This window comes from Polypterus senegalus, chromosome 3 (genome assembly GCF_016835505.1).
Source record: "Polypterus senegalus isolate Bchr_013 chromosome 3, ASM1683550v1, whole genome shotgun sequence".
In the NCBI taxonomy this organism is placed as follows: Eukaryota; Metazoa; Chordata; class Cladistia; order Polypteriformes; family Polypteridae; genus Polypterus; species Polypterus senegalus.
Window position 1 is genome coordinate 54,594,504 of NC_053156.1, and position 22,490 is coordinate 54,616,993.

Below are 22,490 nucleotides of genomic sequence, written 5' to 3' on the forward strand. Positions count from 1 at the left end.
AATGCATTTTAATAGTTTATTCAGGAATTTATTTTTAGTGGAATTAACTTCTTAGTTTCTTCCATATTTAGAAACATGAATTTGCCTTATTGTCTTAAGCTGAAAAAAGTGTGTTTTAGATAGTGTTGTAATGTACTTTTTAAAAAGAGATCAACAGTAATGCCAAGATTGGGTGCTTATTCAGCAAAAATAATTTTTAGACTTACTAAATTAAAAACTAAAATTCAAGTTTTTATTTGTCATTACAATTCCAGCCATATCTAAAATACAAAGGACCTAATTGCATTATTTAAGACCAGAAAATGTGCAAAAAGGGAATTGGGGGACACACACTAAAAGTAAACCAAGACAGTGCTAACTTCACAAAGTTCAACTAGTACTTATATAAAATAGTCAATTAAATACCACGGCTGAAAATGTGTATAAAAATGGCTTGTTATGCGCATGTTACAAAGAATCTTCTGAGCATTATGGCTGTTCTTGATTTCATGGAGAAATATCTCCTACCAGATGGCAAGAGAGCGAACAGTTCATGAGGGGGTATTCCTTTTGCATCTGTCCTTAAAAATGCCTTCAGTGTAAGGGAGAGAGACCCCTTTATAACCCTCTCAGCCATCCCCACCGCATGGAGTCTTCCTATCAGACACACTGCAGTTTCTGATCCTGGATGTGCTGCAGCTCATCAGGACACTATCAATAGTGTCCTGTTAGAAGGAAGTGAGGATGGGAGAAGGGATTCTCACTCGCTTCAGCCTCCTAAGAAATTGCAGCCCCTGCTGAACTTTCTTGACCTAATGTGTGGTATTGAAAGTCCAGGAGAGATCCTTACTTACAGTGCATCCGGAAAGTATTCACAGCGTATCACTTTTTCCACATTTTGTTATGTTACAGCCTTATTCCAAAATGGATTCAATTCATTTTTTTCCTCAGAATTCTACACACAACACCCCATAATGACAATGTGAAAAAAGTTTACTTGAGGTTTTTGCAAATTTATTAACAATAAAAAAAATCACATGTACATAAGTATTCACAGCCTTTGCTCAATACTTTGTCATTGCGCCTTTGGCAGCAATTACAGCCTCAAGTCTTTTTGAATATGATGCTACAAGCTTGGCACACCTATCCTTGGCCAGTTTCGCCCATCCCTCTTTGCAGCACCTCTCAAGCTCCATCCGGTTGGATGGTAAGCGTCGGTGCACAGCCATTTTAAGATCTCTCCAGAGATGTTCAATCGGATTCAAGTCTGGGCTCTGACTGGGCCACTCAAGGACATTCACAGAGTTGCCACTCCTTTGATATCTTGGCTGTGTGCTTAGGGTCGTTGTCCTGCTGAAAGATGAACCGTTGCCCCAGTCTGAGGTCAAGAGTGCTCTGGAGCATGTTTTCATCCAGAATGTCTCTGTACGTTGCTGCAGTCATCTTTCCCTTTATCCTGACTAGTCTCCCAGTTCCAAACATCCCCACAGCATGATGCTGCCACCACCACGCTTTACTGTAGGTATGGTATTGGCCTGGTGATGAAGGGTGCCTGCTTTCCTTCAAACGTGACACCTGGCATTCACACCAAAGAGTTCAATCTTTGTCTCATCAGACCAGAGAATTTTGTTTCTCATGGTCTTGAGAGTCCTTCAGGAGCCTTTTGGCAAACTCCAGGTGGGCTGCCATGTGCTTTTTACTAAGGAGTGGCTTCCGTCTGGCCACTCTTCTATACAGGCCTGATTGGTGGATTGCTGCAGAGATGGTTGTCCTTCTGGAAGGTTCTCCTCTCTCCACAGAGGACCTCTGGAGCTCTGACAGAGTGACCATTGGGTTCTTGGTTACCTCCCTGACTAAGGCCCTTCTCCCCCGATCGCTCAGTTTAGATGGCTGGCCAGCTCTAGGAAGAGTCCTGGTGGTTTCAAACTTCTTCCACTTACGGATGATGGAGGCCACTGTGCTCATTGGGACCTTCAAAGCAGCAGAAATTTTTCTGTAACCTTCCCCAGTTTTGTGCCTCGAGACAATCCTGTCTCGGAGGTCTACAGACAATTCCTTTGACTTCATGCTTGGTTTGTGCTCTGACATGAATGGTCAACTGTGGGATCTTATATAGACAGGTGTGTGCCTTTCCAAATCATGTCCAATTGACTGAATTTACAACAGGTGGACTCCAATTAAGCTGCAGAAACATCTCAAGGATGATCAGGTGAAACAGGATGCACCTGAGCTCAATACTTATGTACATGTGCTTTCTCAATTTTTTTATTTTTAATAAATTTGCAAAAATCTCAAGTAAACTTTTTTCACGTTGTCATTATGGGCTGTTGTGTGTAGAATTCTGAGGAAAAAAATTAATTTAATCCATTCTGGAATAAGGGTGTAACATCACAAAATGTGGAAAAACTGATGCGGTGTGAATACTTTCCGGATGCACTGCATGTTGATGCCCAAGAGTTTTGTGCTGCCGATCTTCTCATCAGGAAAGCCACTGATATTCAGCAGTGGATATTCAGCCTTTATTCTGAAGTCAACAACCAACTCTTTTGTCTATATAACATTATGGAGCAACTGTTGTCCCCACACTAGCTCACTAACTGTTCCACCTCTGATCAGTATTTCATCTTTATTACTGATAAGTGCTACTATTGTTGTATCATCAGAAAACTTAATGAGTTGATTTGGCAGTATAGTCAACAGTTGGCAGAGTAATGAGCAATGGACTGAGCATGCAGCCCTGAGAGGCCACCATGTTCAGATTAATGGTGCACAAAGTCTTGGTACCAACACATACCGTCTCTTGTCTTTATGACAGAAAATCCAAGTTCCAGCTAAAAAGTGAAGTCTTCAATCCTAACAGAAAGTTTCACTATTAGCTGCTGTGAGTTGATTGTATTAAAGTATGAAATGAAGTCAATAAACAAAATCCTGGCATAGCTGTTCTTTTTCTCCAGGTGGGATAGTATAGTGTGTAGGACAAGTGTGATCACGTCATCTGTGGACTGATTGGTACAATACATAAACTATTAACGGTCCAGGGAAGGTGGGAGGCAAGCTTTAATGTGACCCATGACTAGGCATTTGAAACATTTTGTTGTTACAGAGGTTGGTGCCACAGGCCAGTAGTCATTGAAGTAGGTTACAGTTGTTTTTGTAGGCACAGGAATGATGGTAGCAGTCTTAAAATGTGTAGGTATGACAAAATGCTAGAGAGAAATGTTAAAGATGTCTGTAAAAACACCTGCTAACTCAGCAGCACAGTATTTTAACATCTAACCAGGTATGTTATCAGGTCTCACAGCTGTATGTGGTTTGATGTTGCTCAGTGTCCTCCTCCCTGTTTTGTATTCTGGAAAAAGCATGTCAGAAATGTGATTCAAGTCTCCAACATTGGGAAAAGGGGCTGCTTTGTAAGCCTGTTTGACATTTGTGTACACTAAGTCTAGCGTGTGTGTTGCTCTAGTTGGAATGTGGATGTACTGGTGGAATTTAGGCAGAACAGTTTTTAAATCTGCATGATTGAAATCTCAAGCAACCACAATAAAACTGTCTGGATGGGCTCAGTGATGGCACTGTAGAGTTGTCACAGGGCCACCTGGGTGTTAACACTGGGATGAATGTACATATCCACTACCTCAGTGGTATTGAATTCCTGTGGCTAGTGAAAGGGTCAATACTTCACAATCAGATATATCACTAGATGTGAACAGTGAGTTGTGACGATTTCATTGTAATTGCAGCACGTGTTGTTGATATATATACACACACAGTACTCCACCTTGGGTTTTACCAGAGCTCTCTGCATTCCTATCAGCACGAACGGATCTTAGCACGTCCAGCTGGACTGCTACATTGGAGATGATCTTGTGGAGCTGGGTTTCAGACAAAACAACAACACAGCAGTCTCTCACTTTGTGCTGCATATATAGTTGAATAATACAGCTGATTTTCCAAGTCTTGAATGTTAGCATGTAAAAGCAATGGGATGGTCAATCTGTTTGGATCTGCTTTTAGCCTCGCCCAGATGCCAGCCCTGATCCCCCACTTTCCTGTGTGCCCCACCCCGGTCAGCTCAATCAGACAACCGTGGAGATCGTCTAATATCATACATTAAATTTACAATATCATACACCAAAGTTATATAAAAATTCTTAAAAAAGCGAAATCCCACTGACTAATTCATCATTAGATCGCCTTAACCCCAAGTCTTACAATTTTGAAATTTGGCATGGAGGATTGTTTTAGGGTCTTGTGAGAGATCATAATGGATTTTCTGAAACTCCTACCGTAACGGGGTGAAACTACTCCTTCAATATTGAAATATTTTATATGTCAAAAATGGTTGATTTTTCTCAGAAATGCCAAAGTACTTAAGTTTTATTTCGATTTATGCTATTTTTTGCAATTTTAGGGAAATAGTTTCTTATGTGACATTGAATTTAAGAAAAGAGACATACTGGTCTCAAAAATTCAATTCACACTACAACATCATAGCTCCGGACAACATTCACCACATCAAAACATTGTTCCAGGTAACGTTTGACATTCCTTTACCGGTATGTGATGTTGATGGTTAGTGTGAATTTAAAATACGTATTTAAAATACGCTAACTAATATTTTTACGTGACTTTGCTGGTCAATACATGGCTAAAAATAAAAATACTGAGACTTAAAAAAAACATTAAAATTGAGAATGCATTTAATGAGTGTCTTGAAAGCACAAGAGCTTTCAGGTCTATTACTTAAATTAGCAGATGGTAAAATAAAGGAGAAAGAAGGAAAACTAAAGGTCTCGGACAAATTATGTACTTTAATAGATAACAGATATTAATGGAGAAGATATATTCTGGTGTACAAAACTTACCCTCTAAACCTATATACAGTGCATCCGGAAAGTATTCACAGCGCATCACTTTTTCCACATTTTGTTATGTTACAGCCTTATTCCAAAATAGATTAAATTATTTTTTTTCCCTCAGAATTCAACACACAACACCCCATAATGACAACGTGAAAAAAGTTTACTTGAAATTTTTGCAAATTTATTAAAAATAAAAAAAATTGAGAAAGCACATGTACAGTGGTGTGAAAAACTATTTGCCCCCTTCCTGATTTCTTATTCTTTTTCATGTTTGTCACACAAAATGTTTCTGATCATCAAACACATTTAACCATTAGTCAAATATAACACAAGTAAACACAAAATGCAGTTTTTAAATGATGGTTTTTATTATTTAGGGAGAAAAAAAATCCAAACCTACATAGCCCTGTGTGAAAAAGTAATTGCCCCCTTGTTAAAAAAAACCCTAACTGTGGTTTATCACACCTGAGTTCCATTTCCGTAGCCACCCCCAGGCCTGATTACTGCCACACCTGTTTCAATGAAGAAATCACTTAAATAGGAGCTGCCTGACACAGAGAAGTAGACCAAAAGCACCTCAAAAGCTAGACATCATGCCAAGATCCAAAGAAATTCAGGAACAAATGAGAACAGAAGTAATTGAGATCTATCAGTCTGGTAAAGGTTATAAAGCCATTTCTAATGCTTTGGAATTCCAGCGAACCACAGTGAGAGCCATTATCCACAAATGGCAAAAACATGGAACAGCGGTGAACCTTCCCAGGAGTGGCCGGCCGACCAAAATTACCCCAAGAGCACAGAGACGACTCATCCGAGAGGTCACAAAGACCCCAGGACAACGTCTAAAGAACTGCAGGCCTCACTTGCCTCAATTAAGGTCAGTGTTCACAACTCTACCATAAGAAAGAGACTGGGCAAAAACGGCCTGCATGGCAGATTTCCAAGACACAAACCACTGTTAAGCAAAAGAACATTAGGGCTCGTCTCAATTTTGCTAAGAAACATCTCAATGATTGCCAAGACTTTTGGGAAAATACCTTGTGGACTGATGAGACAAAAGTTGAACATTTTGGAAGGCAAATGTCCCGTTACATCTGGTGTAAAAGGAACACAGCATTTCAGAAAAAGAACATCATACCAACAGTAAAATATGGTGGTGGTAGTGTGATGGTCTGGGGTTGTTTTGCTGCTTCAGGACCTGGAAGGCTTGCTGTGATAGATGGAACCATGAATTCTACTGTCTACCAAAAAATCCTGAAGGAGAATGTCCGGCCATCTGTTCGTCAACTCAAGCTGAAGCGATCTTGGGTGCTGCAACAGGACAATGACCCAAAACACACCAGCAAATCCACCTCTGAATGGCTGAAGAAAAACAAAATGAAGACTTTGGAGTGGCCTAGTCAAAGTCCTGACCTGAATCCAATTGAGATGCTATGGCATGACCTTAAAAAGGCAGTTCATGCTAGAAAACCCTCAAATAAAGCTGAATTACAACAATTCTGCAAAAATGAGTGGGCCAAAATTCCTCCACAGCGCTGTAAAAGACTCATTGCAAGTTATCACAAGCGCTTGATTGCAGTCATTGCTGCTAAGGGTGGCCCAACCAGTTATTAGGTTCAGGGGGCAATTACTTTTTCACACAGGGCCATGTAGGTTTGGATTTTTTTTCTCCCTAAATAATAAAAACCATCATTTAAAAACTGCATTTTGTGTTTACTTTTGTTATATTTGACTAATGGTTAAATGTGTTTGATGATCAGAAACATTTTGTGTGACAAACATGCAAAAGAATAAGAAATCAGGAAGGGGGCAAATAGTTTTTCACACCACTGTACATAAGTATTCACAGCCTTTGCCATGAAGCTTAAAATTGAGCTCAGGTGCATCCCGTTTCCCCTGATCATCCTTGAGATGTTTCTGCATCTTAATTGGAGTCCACCTGTTGTAAATTCAGTTAATTGGACATGATTTGGAAAGGCACACACCTGTCTATATAAGGTCCCACAGTTGACAGTTCATGTCAGAGCACAAACCAAGCATGAAGTCAAAGGAATTGTCTGTAGACCTCCGAGACAGGCTTGTCTTGAGGCACAAATCTGGGGAAGGTTACAGAAAAAATTCTGCTTCTTTGAAGGTCCCAATGAGCACAGTGGCCTCCATCATCCGTAAGTGGAAGAAGTTCAAAACCACCAGGTCTCTTCCTAGAGCTGGCCGGCCATCTAAACTGAGCGATCGGGGGAGAAGGGCCTTAGTCAGGGAGGTGACCAAGAACCCGATGTTCACTCTGTCAGAGCTCCAGAGGTCCTCTGAGGAGAAATAAGACCTTCCAGAAGGACAACCATCTCTGTAGCAATCCACCAATCAGGCCTGTATGGTAGAGTGGCCAGACGGAAGCCACTCCTTAGTAAAAGGCACATGGCAGCCTGCCTGGTGTTTGCCAAAAGGCACCTCATGGACTCTCAGACCATGAGAAACAAAATTCTCTACTCTGATGAGACAAAGATTGAACTCTTTGGTGTGAATGCCAGGCGTCACATTTGGAGGAAACCAGGCACCGCTCATCACCAGGCCAATCCCATCCCTACAGTGAAGCATGGTGGTGTCAGCATCATGCTGTGGGGATTTTTTTCAGCAGCAGGAACTGGGAGACTAGTCAGGATAAAGGGAAAGATGACTGCAGCAATGTACAGAGACATCCTAGATGAAAACCTGCTCCAGAGCGCTCTTGACCTCAGACTGGGCTGACGTTTCATCTTTCAGTAGGACAACAACCCTAAGCACACAGCCAAGATATCAAAGGAGTGGCTTCAGGACAACTCTGTGAATGTCCTTGAGTGGCCCAGCCAGAACCCAGACTTGAATCCAATTGAACATCTTTGTAGAGATCTTAAAATGGCTGTGCACCGACGCTGACCATCCAACCTGATGGAGCTTGAGAGGTGCTGCAAAGAGGAATGGGCGAAACTGGCCAAGGATATGTGTGCCAAGCTTGTGGCATCATATTCAAAAAGACTTGAGGCTGTAATTGCTACCAAAGGTGCATCGACAAAGTATTGACCAAAGGCTGTGAATACATGTGATTTCTTAGTTTTTTTTATTTTTAATAAATTTGTAGAAACCTTAATTAAACTATTTTCACGTTGTCATTATGGGGTGTTGTGTGTAGAATTCTGAGGAAAAAAATGAATTTAATCCATTTTGGAATAAGGCTGTAACATAACAAAATGTGGAAAAAGTGATGCGCTGTGAATACTTTCCGGATGCACTGTATCTTGGCTAAGGGAACAAGTTATATTAACACTTAAAAATGACAAAGCTACAGAAATCAATAGCTGTCTTTTAGCAAAGCTAAATACTCGCAAGATAACATATGATTCAATTGACTCAGTAGTAAATGTTGAAGAGGTTGTAAAGTATCCAGTGAAGTTCTTGCATATGCTCAGTCCCCCAGGCATTCCACTGTACAAACTTATTTTGAAGAAAGGAGCACCAGTTATGCTTTTGAGAAACTTAAATCCTCCTAAACTGTGCAATGGCACAAGACTGCAAATAAAAGCTTTACACAAAAATATAATTGAACCATGTATCTCTACTGGCTCTGGTCAGGGAAAAACTGTCTTTATACTGCATATTCTTCTTATACCATCTGACTTTTTAGTTCAAACACTTGTATTTTCCAGTTGAAGTGTGTTTTACAATAACTGTCAATAAACCATAAGGTCAATCACTAAGAGAGGCGGGAGTGGATTTGGGGGATGATTATTTTTCTCATGGCCAACTTTATGTGGCATGCTTTAGAGTGAGTTCATGTCGCTCCCTATTCATTTTGAAACCTGGGAATACTACATCTAACGTTTTATAAAGAGAAATATTGTAGTTCCTTGCTTAACATATTTGATCATTTTGTGTGACTTTTGTATACAGTACAGACTTGGTACATAATCAAAAACTGAAATAAAATTGTTTCTATATTTTTATATCAGCCAGTTTATTAACAGAGATCTTCACGAATGAAGCCGTGAGTATTAGTATTGTATAAAGGTCAGTTGCTGTGTTAAAGCCTAAAGTTCTCATTCATTCTGACACTTCATTGTACTTCTAGAGAAAAATAACTTGATTGCAGTTGCAGTGGGCATCAGTGGAACTGACAAGAAAAACGCATAAAAGCTGTGTAACAACTGTTAGCAGCTCTTAATGTTTTAAGAAAAATAAGCAACAAACTTCATTGTAATATAAGCAGCCAAATAGTAGATCTGCCTACAAGACAAGCCTATGTGTCTTCATTTTTACACAAAAATGCAATATTAGCATCTTACAGATATGCCTATTTTCTAGCCCTTCTTCTTGTATTACATCACTAGGAAGTCATTGTCCCCTACATAAAGGGGTAAACGCTAGGACGGCCGAGGAAGATAATGCCCCTTAGATTCACATTTCTTGGGGAAAACAAAAAAATCCAATTTCATAACCCAGCTTTTGAATTAGCTTCTGCACATACAAGGCTACGTGTTACTTGTCTGTTTGATATGTAGACATCATAGCCTTGTTATTTGTGACATCGGATAAATAGTAATGAAGTTCAATTATATGTAACAGTTCTGTAGTGCTGGAATTGCATCTTTCATAAACCATCACATTAATTTTTTTCTGATTACCACTTTATAAACGGAGTCCCAGGAAGATAGAACTCTCATAACACTGACTATACTAGGCTTGGACCAATGAGACAGCCGTTTGCTTCAATGGCAAGGGGAAATTTTGATGCATTAATATTCTAATCTGTCTCCAGTCATCTGTAAATCTATAAAACGGTCCTGTGAGCTTACTATTCAAAGACAGCAAGTTGATACTCATGCCACTTAATTGAGGGTAGCTGATTTTCAAGCACTTCTCTTGTATCAAAACCCAATCATTGCCTTATATAAAGGGGTGCACACTAACTAACTTATATAATGCACTTACATGGTTCTGTTGCAATACACACATCACAAAACATACAACAGGAACATGATGTCAACCTGCCTCATTGGGCAGCCCTTTCTGTAGTTATGGGTCCTTGTCCTGAGGAATAATTGAATATCCAGTGAAGGAAATCAGTTGGCTCTAAAAAGTAACAGAGGCCAGTTTGCTGACCTGTTAAGATGTTTCTTGAATGAAAGTATAGCTAGTGTGGTATTATGTTTTTTTTTTTTTGTGGGTTTATTTTTTACACTCATTAGGAATTTCTTTGAATGTGTCTAAACATTGCTTGGTGGCTGTCATGACATGTATGTATTGAAAATTACCCAGTACGATTTTGTATATATAATATCTAGCTTATTTGAGCACACTTGATTTAATAGTGCCCTATTTCAGCAGTTTTATTTTTTTTATTTTCTGGTTACTATTTTGTTAACTATAAACTGTTTACTTTGAACAGACTCAGATACGCATTGCAGTAATTATTCTGTAGGACTTGTTAAATATATTTTTTAAATTAAGAACAGAGTGAATTATAAGCACATCAAATATTTTAAAAGATACAGCAGATACCCATCATACTAATCCAGAGTTAAATTTATAAGTAGAGAATACTCTTAATATTTGTAAAATTTACTCTTGGGTACCTGTTTAATATCTATTTAATGGAATATTTTCCTACTTCTCTAAAGAATGGGTGTTTTATCTTCTCTTATTTGTAGATCTAAGTTAACTTTCCTTTAGTTTTATTTATCCTTTTTCCTTGTACTGTGATGGGAATGGTAATGATCAAACAACCCTGTGTAACAGATAGATGTGCCTTCATTTGTAGACACCTGAAGAAAAACGAAATCATAATGGATATACTAACTTACCAGATGTAGTCCAACCAAGTCACTCTCCAACAGATCCCAAAAGTCAAGGAGCCTCTCCTAACAAGGATGGCAGCTATGATGTAAGTAATCTTCTGTGCTATGTCATTTCACATGTCACTAAGCAGGTCTGTTCTTTCAGCAAAATATAAACATCAACAATGTTTATTATTTATTATACTTCTGCTGAACTACTATATTTTAAATTATTCCTACCCTTATTAAATTTTTATTAAACAATAACTCGCTTCGCTGGCCAACCCCCGGTCGGGCGCTACGTTTGCGTATTTAGAATTCACTTTCACCAAACAACAATTCTTTTAATTCTCGTGGATATGCCTCTTCATTGGGAAGGAACACAGCTTTTCCCTGATGGCAACACAAATTAGATGATCTACAAGTCTCCGACTTAAGGTTTAAAGCTAAACAATATCTAAATACTTCTGTCATATCACCAATGTCCTTATATTTGATCTCTTTTTGCTGTTCCTCTAACCCACCTATGCAATTGATAAATGGATAGCAACATGTAAGTTGAGTAATTTCTTTATTCACTTATATTCTTGAATAGCAAAATACCCGCGCTTTGCAGCGGTGAAGTACAAATTCAAATTTTTATTAAGAAGAAAATTAAACCTTTTTAAACTGTGGGACAATATGCCATTAATTATTTGTTAAGGATTTCTTTGTATACCATGTTGTCAGTTCGGCCCTCCGGTTGTAACATGACCAAGCTGTGCGCTGAGCTTACTCTTGAGCATGTAACTTACAGTTGGCCATGTGAACAGTAATCTTGTCTCAAATCTCACAGCTTGGATTGCTGCTGTCATAATCGGTTTGAGTTTCATGGTTTGTTTCAATTACGACAGTATTTGCAGGATTTGTTGTGTTGAAGTGACATTTGGCATCTGTCAAGCGTTGTAAGCACACAACCGGTTTCATCGATAAAATCACATCCAGCTTTTGAGAGTTTAAACATTCATAAACATCAAAGTGTCCACTACTGAAATCGTCACCTGTGAATCTAAGATGTTTAAGAGGCATTGGCGGTTGTCGAAAGGTGTAAAATATTTGGCCATTTCGGTGCACTTGAAAGCGACAACCGAACAATTCAGCGGCAGCCATCAACTCACATGCAGAACCATAGGTGAAGGGCTTAAGCATTTCACTCTTCTAGTGCTCCTGTGTAGTATAATTATCTCCTGTACCGTCATCAGTCCACACCTTGAACCTGTCCCAGTCATTCAATACATAAGACACAATGTTCCTCCGGATATCAAGAGTGAGCCTGATATGGCCGTGCAATATGTAACAAAGAGAATGGAAAAGGTAGGTGGTATCTCCGGGCATGGAAACCACTCGGTAAGTGACAGTTCTTTGATCGATAGAATTTTTTGAAGATGGGCCCATAAGTAACAAAGACTGTTGAAAAGTTCAATATGGCGGTCGACAGTGGCGTCATACCACCGAAATAAGCACGTACATTGGTTTCGGTTAGCTAAGGGAAGCCACCTACCAAATTTTGTGAAGATGGGGCCGTAAATAAGAAAGTTCAATATGGCGGACGTTGTTGACCGTTATGACCGTTACGCGTAGAATTTCGAAATGAAACCTGCTTAACTTTTGTAAGTAAGCTGTAAAGAATGGGCCTGCCAAATTTCAGCCTTCTACCTACACGGGAAGTTGGAGAATTAGTGACGTGTGGAAAATTCAATATGGCGGCCGACAGTGGAGTCATACCACCGAAATAATTATGTACATCGGTTTTGGCTTGCGCCGGAAAGCCACCTACCAAATTTCGTGAAGATGGGGTCAGCCTTCTACCTACACGGGAAGTTTGAAAATTGGTGACGTTGGAAAATTCAATATGGCGGCCGACAATGGCTTCATACCACTGAAATAAGTACGTACATCGGTTTTGGTTAGCGCAGGGAAGCCGCCTACCAAATTTCGTGAAGATAGGGCCATAAATGAGAAAGTTCAACATGGCGGACGTTGTCGACCGTTATGACCGTTACGTGTAGAATTTCGAAATGAAACCTGCTTAACTCTTGTAAGTAAGCTGTAAGGAATGAGCCTGCCAAATTTCAGCCTTCTACCTACACGGGAACTTGGAGAATTAATGATAAGTGAGTGAGTGAGTCAGTGAGGGCTTTGCCTTTTATTAGTATAGATAAAAGTGCACTTGTTTTGTTATACCTTTTGTAAAAGTGTTTATTTGATATTTCACACATACATTTCACGTCAACATTTTTAAAATTTTTACTTTAACATGATAAAGTTATGTTTTAGTTATGTGTTCAACATTTGTTGCCACGCATTTCCTGTCATCCTACATTTACTCAGATCATTGTAGACATGGAACATACAGGACATTTATGTATTCCAAATAATGATATATTATTTACCCTAGACAACTCCAGGCATCTCACACCCAGATAAACAGACTTCAGCTGAGTGAACATCTGCTGCGTCGTTGGGGAGGATAAGATAGCAGGCTGCTTGTGCTGATTGACACATTTAAAAAACAAAGATATTGATGAAGAGGTGCAAAGGAATTTATGATGGCCCGGCATTACAACTTTTCTTATAGGCTTCATGGATTCTAGTGTTAAAGAGCAGGGCAGTGTTACAAGCTGTTTCCATATCTCAAATTACCAGATCTCAGCAAGACTAGGTACTCATTAACACTTTAGGAGAATTATTAGATGCATTGTTTTCTTCCATCGTTATAAAAAAAACTAAATTTTTTATTGAAGAATGGCATTGCAGCCATCAATTGTTTCTAGGAACTTGCTGAATTTATGCCCTGTTGCAGTGAAGCTGTATGGTGATTTAGTGGTTGACTGATTAACTTTTAATGCAATTTGGAAAGGTGTATACGTTATCCTTAATTTGGAAAGGTGTATACTTTATCCTTTTAGTTATTTGTAACTTTGTATGGATTTTCTAACATAACATGTGGTGGTTTGTGCTGCCATGGAATTACTTCATAGCAGCAAATGGTATACTGACTAATTTATTTTCACTTCCACTCTCCGGTTTCTCATTTTGCAGTCACGTGGCCTTGTTAAGGCCCCAGGCAAGGCATCATTTACCACATTTGTGGATCTCGGAATGTACCAGCATCCAGGTGGAGCTGGCGGTAAGTTAAATTCATCATATTAAGCAAATACATATTCAGTAGAGCATCATTTTTTTAATGCACTGAAGGAAAATTAAAGTCTTGCTTGATTTCTTTATCAGACATAGTCAAAGGTTCAGTATGTTATATAACCTAAAAGAAGTCAAGTTGTTATCCTTAAATGATTATTCTGATCAATTGGGAGCATCTCAGAAAGCACATGATAAATTTTGGATGGGTACTTCCATACAGCCTTAATGGCATTTATTAAATATTTTCTGTACTGTATGTATAAACTCAAATGGGCTTTTTAACTCTGTGCTAAAGTAGTGCAGTGTTAGCTAGTTGTAGTTTCGCCCAGTTATGCTTTAATTTGATAACTAATTAGGGATCTAGATTCTGTCTTCAATTTGTAGAATCAGAAGGGTTCGTCTTTCCCCATTCTTGCTCAGGCCAGTCTTGTTATGCTGTCTTTTATTTTGAGTTGTAAGATGGCTTTTTTTTAAGCTTGACAGCCTTCCTCACCCTTGGTCTCCACCAGCAGGAGCAATGGTTGTTTCCATCACAGGCACCAAACACTTTCTTGCCACAACACTTTTGTTAGCTTCTACTATTAAGCGTTTTCAGATTCTCAAGTGCAGTAGGTGAAGTACTGTTTCAGAGCCAGTTACCATTGCTTAATCTATTATGTCATTCACATACATCCAAACATACATTTGTGGCTAGTGAGCCCATATATTGGCTTCATGCTATTTCTTCAGGTTGAGCCTGACCCTGCCCTCAGGTATTTGCTGGCAATAGGACTTGAATGTGAATATCCCTGCTCCAACTAAGGTTTGCTTTTGTTTTTAATAATCTTATTAATGTCAGATTTTTTGGCCCCTCTTCCTTGTGTAAGTTTGCCATTTTTGACTCTACCAGGATCATACAGCTACCTCCTAACAATTCAAGGGTCCTAGGATTAATGGTTATATTCCATGCAATACAGTGTTGTTTCATTTAATGGTTGGTCTGACTTTTTGTTTTTTCAAGATTTAATCTGAAAGTAGTCCAATTGTTTTGATTTTACTATAATCAACATATTGTTTGTCTGCTGGGCATTCTGTTATATATATAAGTGGGTGGCCTACAGAGGTTGTCACTCATTAAGTGTCATCTTTACTTGCAACTCTTAACCACAGTATCTGGCAAATTTGAACAGATTTAAAATATTTTGGTATAAGTAAGCAAAATTTTAAGGATAAGTTTGGAGAAATATCTTGCTACTGTTTATACAATTATTTGTTCCAAGTTTGCTTTACCTGAAGGTACAAGGAAGTACTTACAACAAAACTTACATGAAACTTAGAGCTATGGGGTTCTGTAATAAATTTGAAGAGTCTAGTAGATGCTCCATGTAACAGTTAACATTTGTGCATGGTTATTTTAGGCTTTGTTCCTGGTGATTGCTCCCGTTTTGATCAGCTGAAATTTGATGTGCGTAAAGGATCTGTGGTGAATGTGAACCCTGCAAACCCAAGGCCTCATAGTGACACACCAGAAATAAGAAAATACAAGAAGAGGTTCAACTCAGAAATTTTGTGTGCTGCTCTATGGGGTAAGTGTGCACAATATGTGAATGATTATGTATTGCTAGTAAATGCCAATTATGTTTTATTCTTTTCTCCCCTTTCCTTATGGCATCTTTCTTTTTTTATCCCACCCACCTTGAAAATATATTAATACAGTATATAAATTCGATTTTGTGTTGGTACAGTGTATTGTAAATAAAATTTGTTTTGTTAATGATTATGGCTTATTATTTTCTGAAAGGGTTCATTTGACTTGATTATTGAAATTTGAGATTAGCTAAGTTGTAATAGTTTTGTCTTCTCATTTGCCCATGACGGTCTTGTCTAAGCCTTCTGCTGTTTTATGGTTTTTCAGCTTGCTTCTCTGAAGTAGTTACAGTGTGAATTTAAATAAAGATTGTAATTTTAATGTAAAAGAGAATATAAGCAAAGCGCAGCAGAGATAAGTGCCTTTTAATAAACCTGAGAGCCTTCTTTAACTCTCAGGCACCCCCAAACTTTTTTATACGTTAAATTAGTTTTCCATTAGTTACCAACACAGGCCTTTTATGTACAGGACTTATGCATTGTTTGGCATTGTTTATTGTATTAACAATATTGATAATACATTAATTAGTACTAGAAAACAGAGCTGCAAGTAAACTCTTATTTTGAGTATAAAGCAAACTATGCTTCATTCCTTCAATTGATTAATCTTTGTGTATTCCTTATGCATAACAACCTGCATATATAAATAGTATAAGATAGAATACTACAATATAATTAACACCTCATTAATGGTGAACACAAAGACTTTCGTCCCATTATTAAATGAAGTTAATTTCCAAGAAGTGTATGGAGATTTTTGTTCTTGTAATTATGAAGAAAGTTAATTTTTTGTGGTTATGAAAGATCTACAGCTCAGACAAAGATTTCCAACGTGCTAGTATCACTTCCCAAATACATGTTTTATGTATTCTTTTGAATACATTTCTAAAATGCTTGTTTGTTGTGCATGGTGACTCTGTATTTAGCATTGCTATTTTGCTTTTCCTTCAGCATGTTAGATTAGTTGCCCATGCTAAATAAGTAGTATGTATATGTATGAGTTCTTTATAATGGACTGGTGTTCTCTAACCAGCTACAAAACATGAACTGGTTAAGAAGGTTAAAAAAAATTATTGAACATAATCTGTTTATGCTTTGTTAGAAAACTAATAGATAAGCATATTAAAAGCAGCTTTTTTTAATGATTGTAAGTAATATATTTAAAAAATGTAATTATTTTAATACATTGTATTTGTATGTTGGATCAGGAGTGAATTTATTGGTGGGCACAGAAAATGGGCTGAAGTTGCTAGATCGCAGTGGACAGGGAAAGGTGTATGGCCTTATCAACAGTCGACGGTTTCAGCAAATGGATGTTCTTGAAGGACTAAACTTACTAATAACTATATCAGGTACAGTATACAGGACACATTTAACCAGAATAAAATCTATGTACTACTTTTTTTCCCTGTTATACTATATACTTCTGTAGATTGGGCTTTCAGACTGTATAAGAATAATAATTTAATTTGAGTCCAGTTTTAGTTGGTTGTTTTCCCGAGCAGTGTACCTTTAACGTAATTTTTCATATTTTGTAAAAGTCCAGCTTATTTTGGATCCCCTTATTAGATTGATAAAATCTAAAATTCATCCCTAAAACATGTTTCTACAGTATGGTGCTGATATGGTTAATAGCTTAATTCTGCTGCCCCACAGCTGTATAATCCAGGGTTCAAATTCTAGCTGGGGAACACTTTGTTTGGAGTTTTTTTTTTCCCTGTATCTGCATCTCCGCAATGTGCTTGTGTTCTTGTACAGGGTTGTTTTCTGCTTTTACCCAATGCTACCAAGACAGGCCCAGGCCATCATGTCATTGAACTGAAATAAATTATTAATTATGAGTTAAAAGGCGAAAATATTGTAAACATTTAATTTATTTTTGTGTTTATTAATTTGTTAGTCTTGTAGTCTATTTAGTTAAAAAAAATACCAGTATTTTGTGCAGACTTCTAATAACCTAAATGTTTATATTATTTATGTACTCATATTTGCTTAAGAAATGCTTCTGTTTGTGTTTTACCGTTGTGCAAGTTTTGCTTATACTTATTAATAATGTAAACTGTACTTGATGAATCCTAATGTTGGTTTATCCTTTTGGAGTGTATATAATATCTCTATGGTTCCGATATGTTTTGTGCAGTGTTTATCTCACTTTTTTTTATTTTATTATTATTTATAATTGTTTACTTGGGTGCCTTATTGTGGGTTGGCTTCTTCCTGGTGCTGCTGGGATAGGCTTTTTCTTTTGTGACCCTGATCTGAGTTAAACAGGTTTGATATTTTTTGTAATTGACTCAGATTGGCATTTTTGCAATAAGTAAATAATTTTGTTTTACAGTTATTTTTTTTTTCCCCTCATTCAAGGCAAGAAGAACAAGCTGCGTGTGTATTATCTTTCCTGGTTGAGGAACAAGATTTTACATAATGATCCTGAGGTTGAAAAGAAACAGGGATGGACTACTGTGGGGGAGATGGAAGGGTGTGTGCATTATAAAGTGGGTGAGTGTGCGAAAGTGCATAGTATTCAATTCACTTCTTATTAAATAACCTCCCACTAGTCAACTTGGTACATCTGCACTTTTAAAAATTATATAACAACAACAACCTTTATTTATATAGTACATGTTCATACAAATAATGTAGATCAAAGTGCTTTACATGATGAAGAAAGTCAAAAAAAGTAAGAATTAAAATAAGAGAACACTAATTAACATAGAATAAAAGTAAGTTCCGATGGCCAGGGAGGTCAGAAAAAAAAAAAAACTCCAGATGGCTGGAGAAAAAATAAAATCTGCAGGGGTTCCAGGCCATGAGACCACCCAGCCCCTTCTAGGCATTCTACCTAACATAATAATAAATGTATAAATGCATGATGGTGGTTAAACACAGAAGTACTATATATAATAGTTCAGTCAAAATATTTTTAAATAATTTCTTAAAACATCCAAAATTATAGTTCTAAATTATAGATCCATATTCTAACTCTCCTACATAAAGTGGCTACCCAGCACCACACTATTGACATGACACAGATGTTTGACGGTGCCCTTATATAGGCACAGGCACATCTAGCGTTTTTGTTCCAGGTCCAGGAGTTCAGAAATCACTGGCAGTGAACAGAGAAAGAGATGAAATGCAATAATTGCAAATATTATTTAAAGAAAAATACTCTAAGTCTCAGTTGTAATTCTGCCAAGAGAATGCTTTGCTTAAATATCAAGTCTTCTGTCTTTTTTTGACTGATGCAACTAATAAGGCTTCAAATATTGATAGCTAAATCCTTTTTGGAACTAACATCAAAAGACAGGAACTAACATCAAAATAACAGTTTTATTTATCCTTGAAACTTTAAGAAAACCTGTATCTTAAAATTTCAGTGTATGCTCTCATTTAGTCCTTAGTGATTCCTCTGAGTCATTGAGGAAACTGGAAGGTTAAGATATCTATATCAAATGCACAGTTCTAAAGTTACATGTAAATATAGAAGAACTGGTTTAATCGTTTAAGAACTTTAAAAATGGCAATATTAGTTGCACAAGAAATATTTTTCTTAATGAATATTACTTTAAAGTAGATATTAAGAAAACAATGCAGTAATGCTGAAAATGAGACATAAAATACTTTCACGTATTTTATAATGTGTGCATATATTGCAAATTTGTGTTTTGTAGTATTATATTTTATCCAAAAGTTATTTCTTGAATTACGTTGCATGTTCTGTATCCATGTATACTGCATTCTGATCTTGTGTAGCATTTAATTAAAAATAATTTAATAATAATATATGTGTGTGTGTGTGTGTGTGTGTGTGTGTGTGTGTGTGTGTGTACAGTGGGATGCAAAAGTTTGGGCAACCTTGTTAATAGTCATTATTTTCCTGTATAAATCGTTGGTTGTTACGATAAAAAATGTCAGTTAAATATATCATATAGGAGACACACACAGTGATATTTGAGAAGTTAAATGAAGTTTATTAGATATACAGAAAGTGTGCAATAATTGTTCAAACAAAATCAGGCAGGTGCATAAATTTGGGCACCGTTGTCATTTTATTGATTCCAAAACTTTTAGAACTAATTATTGGAACTCAAATTGGCTTGGTAAGCTCAGTGACCCCTGACCTACATACACAGGTGAATCCTATAATGAGAAAAAGTATTTAAGGGGTCAATTGTAAGTTTCCTCCTCCTTTAATTTTCTCTGAAGAGTAGCAACATGGGGTCACAAAACAACTCTCAAATGACCTGAAGACAAAGATTGTTCACCATCATGGTTTAGGGAAGGATACAGAAGGCTGTCCCAGAGATTTAAGCTGTCTGTTTCCACAGTTAGGAACATATTGAGGAAATGGAAGACCACAGGCTCAGTTCAATTTAAGGCTCGAAGTGGCAGACCAAGAAAGATTTTGGATAGACAGAAGCTAATAATGGTGAGAACAGTCAGAGTCAACCCACAGACCAGCACCAAAGACCTACAACATCATCTTGCAGCAGATGGAGTCACTGTGCATCGCTCAACCATTCGCGACTTTACACAAGGAGATGCTGTATGCGAGAGTGATGCAGAGGAAGCCTTTTCTCCGCCCACAGCACAAACGGAACCGCTTGAGGTATGCTCAAGCACATTTGGACAAGCCAGCTTCATTTTGGAATAAGGTGCTGTGGACTGATGAAACTAAAATTGAGTTATTTGGGCATAACAAGGGCGTTATGCATGGAGGAAAAAGAACACAGCATTCCAAGAAAAACACCTGCTACCTACAGTAAAATATGGTGGTGGTTCCATCATGCTGTGTGGCCAGTGCAGGGACTGGGAATCTTGTCAAAGTTGAGGGACGCATGGATTCCACTCAGTATCAGCAGATTCTGGAGACCAATGTCCAGGAATCAGTGACAAAGCTGAAGCTGTGCCGGGGCTGGATCTTTCAACAAGACAACGACCCGAAACACTGCTCAAAATCCACCAAGGCATTCATGCAGAGGAACAAGTACAGACCTGAATATAATTGAAAATCTGTGGTGTGAGTTAAAGAGAGCTGTCCATGCCCGGAAGCCATCAAACCTGAATGAACTAGAGATGTTTTGTAAAGAGGAATGGTCCAAAATACCTTCAACCACAATCCAGACTCTCATTGGAACCTACAGGAAGCATTTAGAGGCTGTAATTTCTGCAAAAGGCGGATCTACTAAATATTGATTTCATTTCTTTTTTGTGGTGCCCAAATTTATGCACCTGCCTGATTTTGTTTGAACAATTATTGCACACTTTCTGTAAATCCAATAAACTTCATTTCACTTCTCAAATATCACTGTGTGTGTCTCCTATATGATATATTTAACTGACATTTTTATCGTAACAACCAACGATTATATATATATATATATATATATATATATATATATATATATATATATATATATATATATATATATATATATATATATATATATATATATATATATATATATATATATACTAAACTGCTCAAAAAATTAAAGGAACACTTTGAAAACACATCAGATCTCAATGGGAAAAGAAATCCTCCTGGATATCTATACTGATATAGACTGGGTAATGTGTTAGGAACGAAAGGATGCCACATCGCTTGATGGAAATGAAAATGATCAACCTACAGAGCCCTGAATTCAAAGACGCCCCAAAAATCAGAGTGAAAAATTATGTGGCAGGCTAGTCCATTTTGCCAAAATTTAATTGCAGCAACTCAAAATTGTACGCAGCACTTTGTATGGCCCCTGTGTTCTTGTATACATGCCTGACAACATCGGTGCATGCTTCTAATGAGATGACAGATGGTGTTGTGGGGATCTCCTCCCAGATCTGGACCAGGGCATCACTGAGCTCCTGGACAGTCTGAGGTGCAACCTGGTGGCATTGGATGGACCAAAACATAATGTCCCAGAGGTGTTCTATTGGATTTAGGTCAGGAAAGTGTGGTGGCCAGTCAATGGTATCAATTCCTTCATCCTCCAGGAACTGCCTGCATACTCTCACCACATGAGGCCAGGAATTGTCGTGCACCAGGAGCCACTGTACCAGCATAGGGTCTGACAATGGGTCCAAGGATTTCATCCTGATACCTAATGGCAGCCAAGGTGCCTTTGTCAAGCCTGTAGCGGTCTGTGTGACCCTCCATGGATATGCCTCCCCAGACAATCATTAACCCACCACCAAACTGCTCATGCTGAATGATGTTACAGGCAGCATAATGTTCTCCATGGCTTCTCCAGACCCTTTCACTTCTGTCACGTGCTCAGGGTGAACCTGCTCTCATCTGTAAAGCACAGGGCACCAGTGGTGCATCTGCCAATTCTGGTATTCTATGGCTAATGCCAATCGAGCTGCATGCTGCTGGGCAGTGAGCTCAGGGCCCATTAGAGGACATGGGGCCCTTGGGTCACCCTCATGAAGTCTTTCTGGTTGTTTGGTCAGAGACATTCACACCAGTGGCCTGCTGGAGGTCATTTTGTAGGGCTCTGGCAGTGCTCATCCTGTTCCTCCTGCCCAAAGGAGCAGATACTGGTCCTGCTGATGGGTTATGGACCTTCTATGGCCCTCTCCAGCTCTCCTAGAGTAACTGCTTGTCTCCTAGAATCTCCTCCATGCCCTTGAGACTGTGCAGGGAGACACAGCAAACCTTCTGGCAATGACACATATTGATGTGCCATCCTGGAGAAGTTGGACTACCTGTGCAACCTCTGTAGGGTCCAGGTATCGCCTCATGCTACCAGTAGTGACACTGACTGTAGCCAAATGCAAAACTAGTGAAGAAACAGTCAGAAAAGATGAGGAGGGAAAAATGTCAGTGGCCTCCACCTGTTAAACCATTCCTGTTTTGGGGGTCATCTCATTGTTGCCCCTCTAGTGCATCTGTTGTTAATTTCATTAACACCACAGCAGCTGAAACTGATTAACAACCCCTCTGCTACTTAACTGACCAGATTAATATCCCATAAGTTTCATTGACTTTATGCTATACTCTGATTAAAAGTGTTCCTTTAATTCCTTTGAGCAGTAT

At 38.2% G+C, this 22,490-nt stretch overlaps 1 protein-coding gene across 4 annotated transcripts in view; it reads left to right on the forward strand.

Annotated features, from left to right (window-relative positions):
• mink1 (misshapen-like kinase 1) overlaps positions 1-22,490 on the forward strand; it is a 232,261-nt gene that overhangs the window by 179,904 nt on the left and 29,867 nt on the right. For all 4 annotated transcript variants that reach the window (XM_039747227.1, XM_039747228.1, XM_039747229.1 and 1 more), the window contains 5 exons: positions 10,633-10,755; positions 13,730-13,817; positions 15,226-15,393; positions 16,663-16,806; positions 17,819-17,953. In XM_039747227.1, the coding sequence (XP_039603161.1) occupies positions 10,633-10,755; positions 13,730-13,817; positions 15,226-15,393; positions 16,663-16,806; positions 17,819-17,953 (658 nt within the window). The remainder of the gene's footprint in view (positions 1-10,632; positions 10,756-13,729; positions 13,818-15,225; positions 15,394-16,662; positions 16,807-17,818; positions 17,954-22,490) is intronic.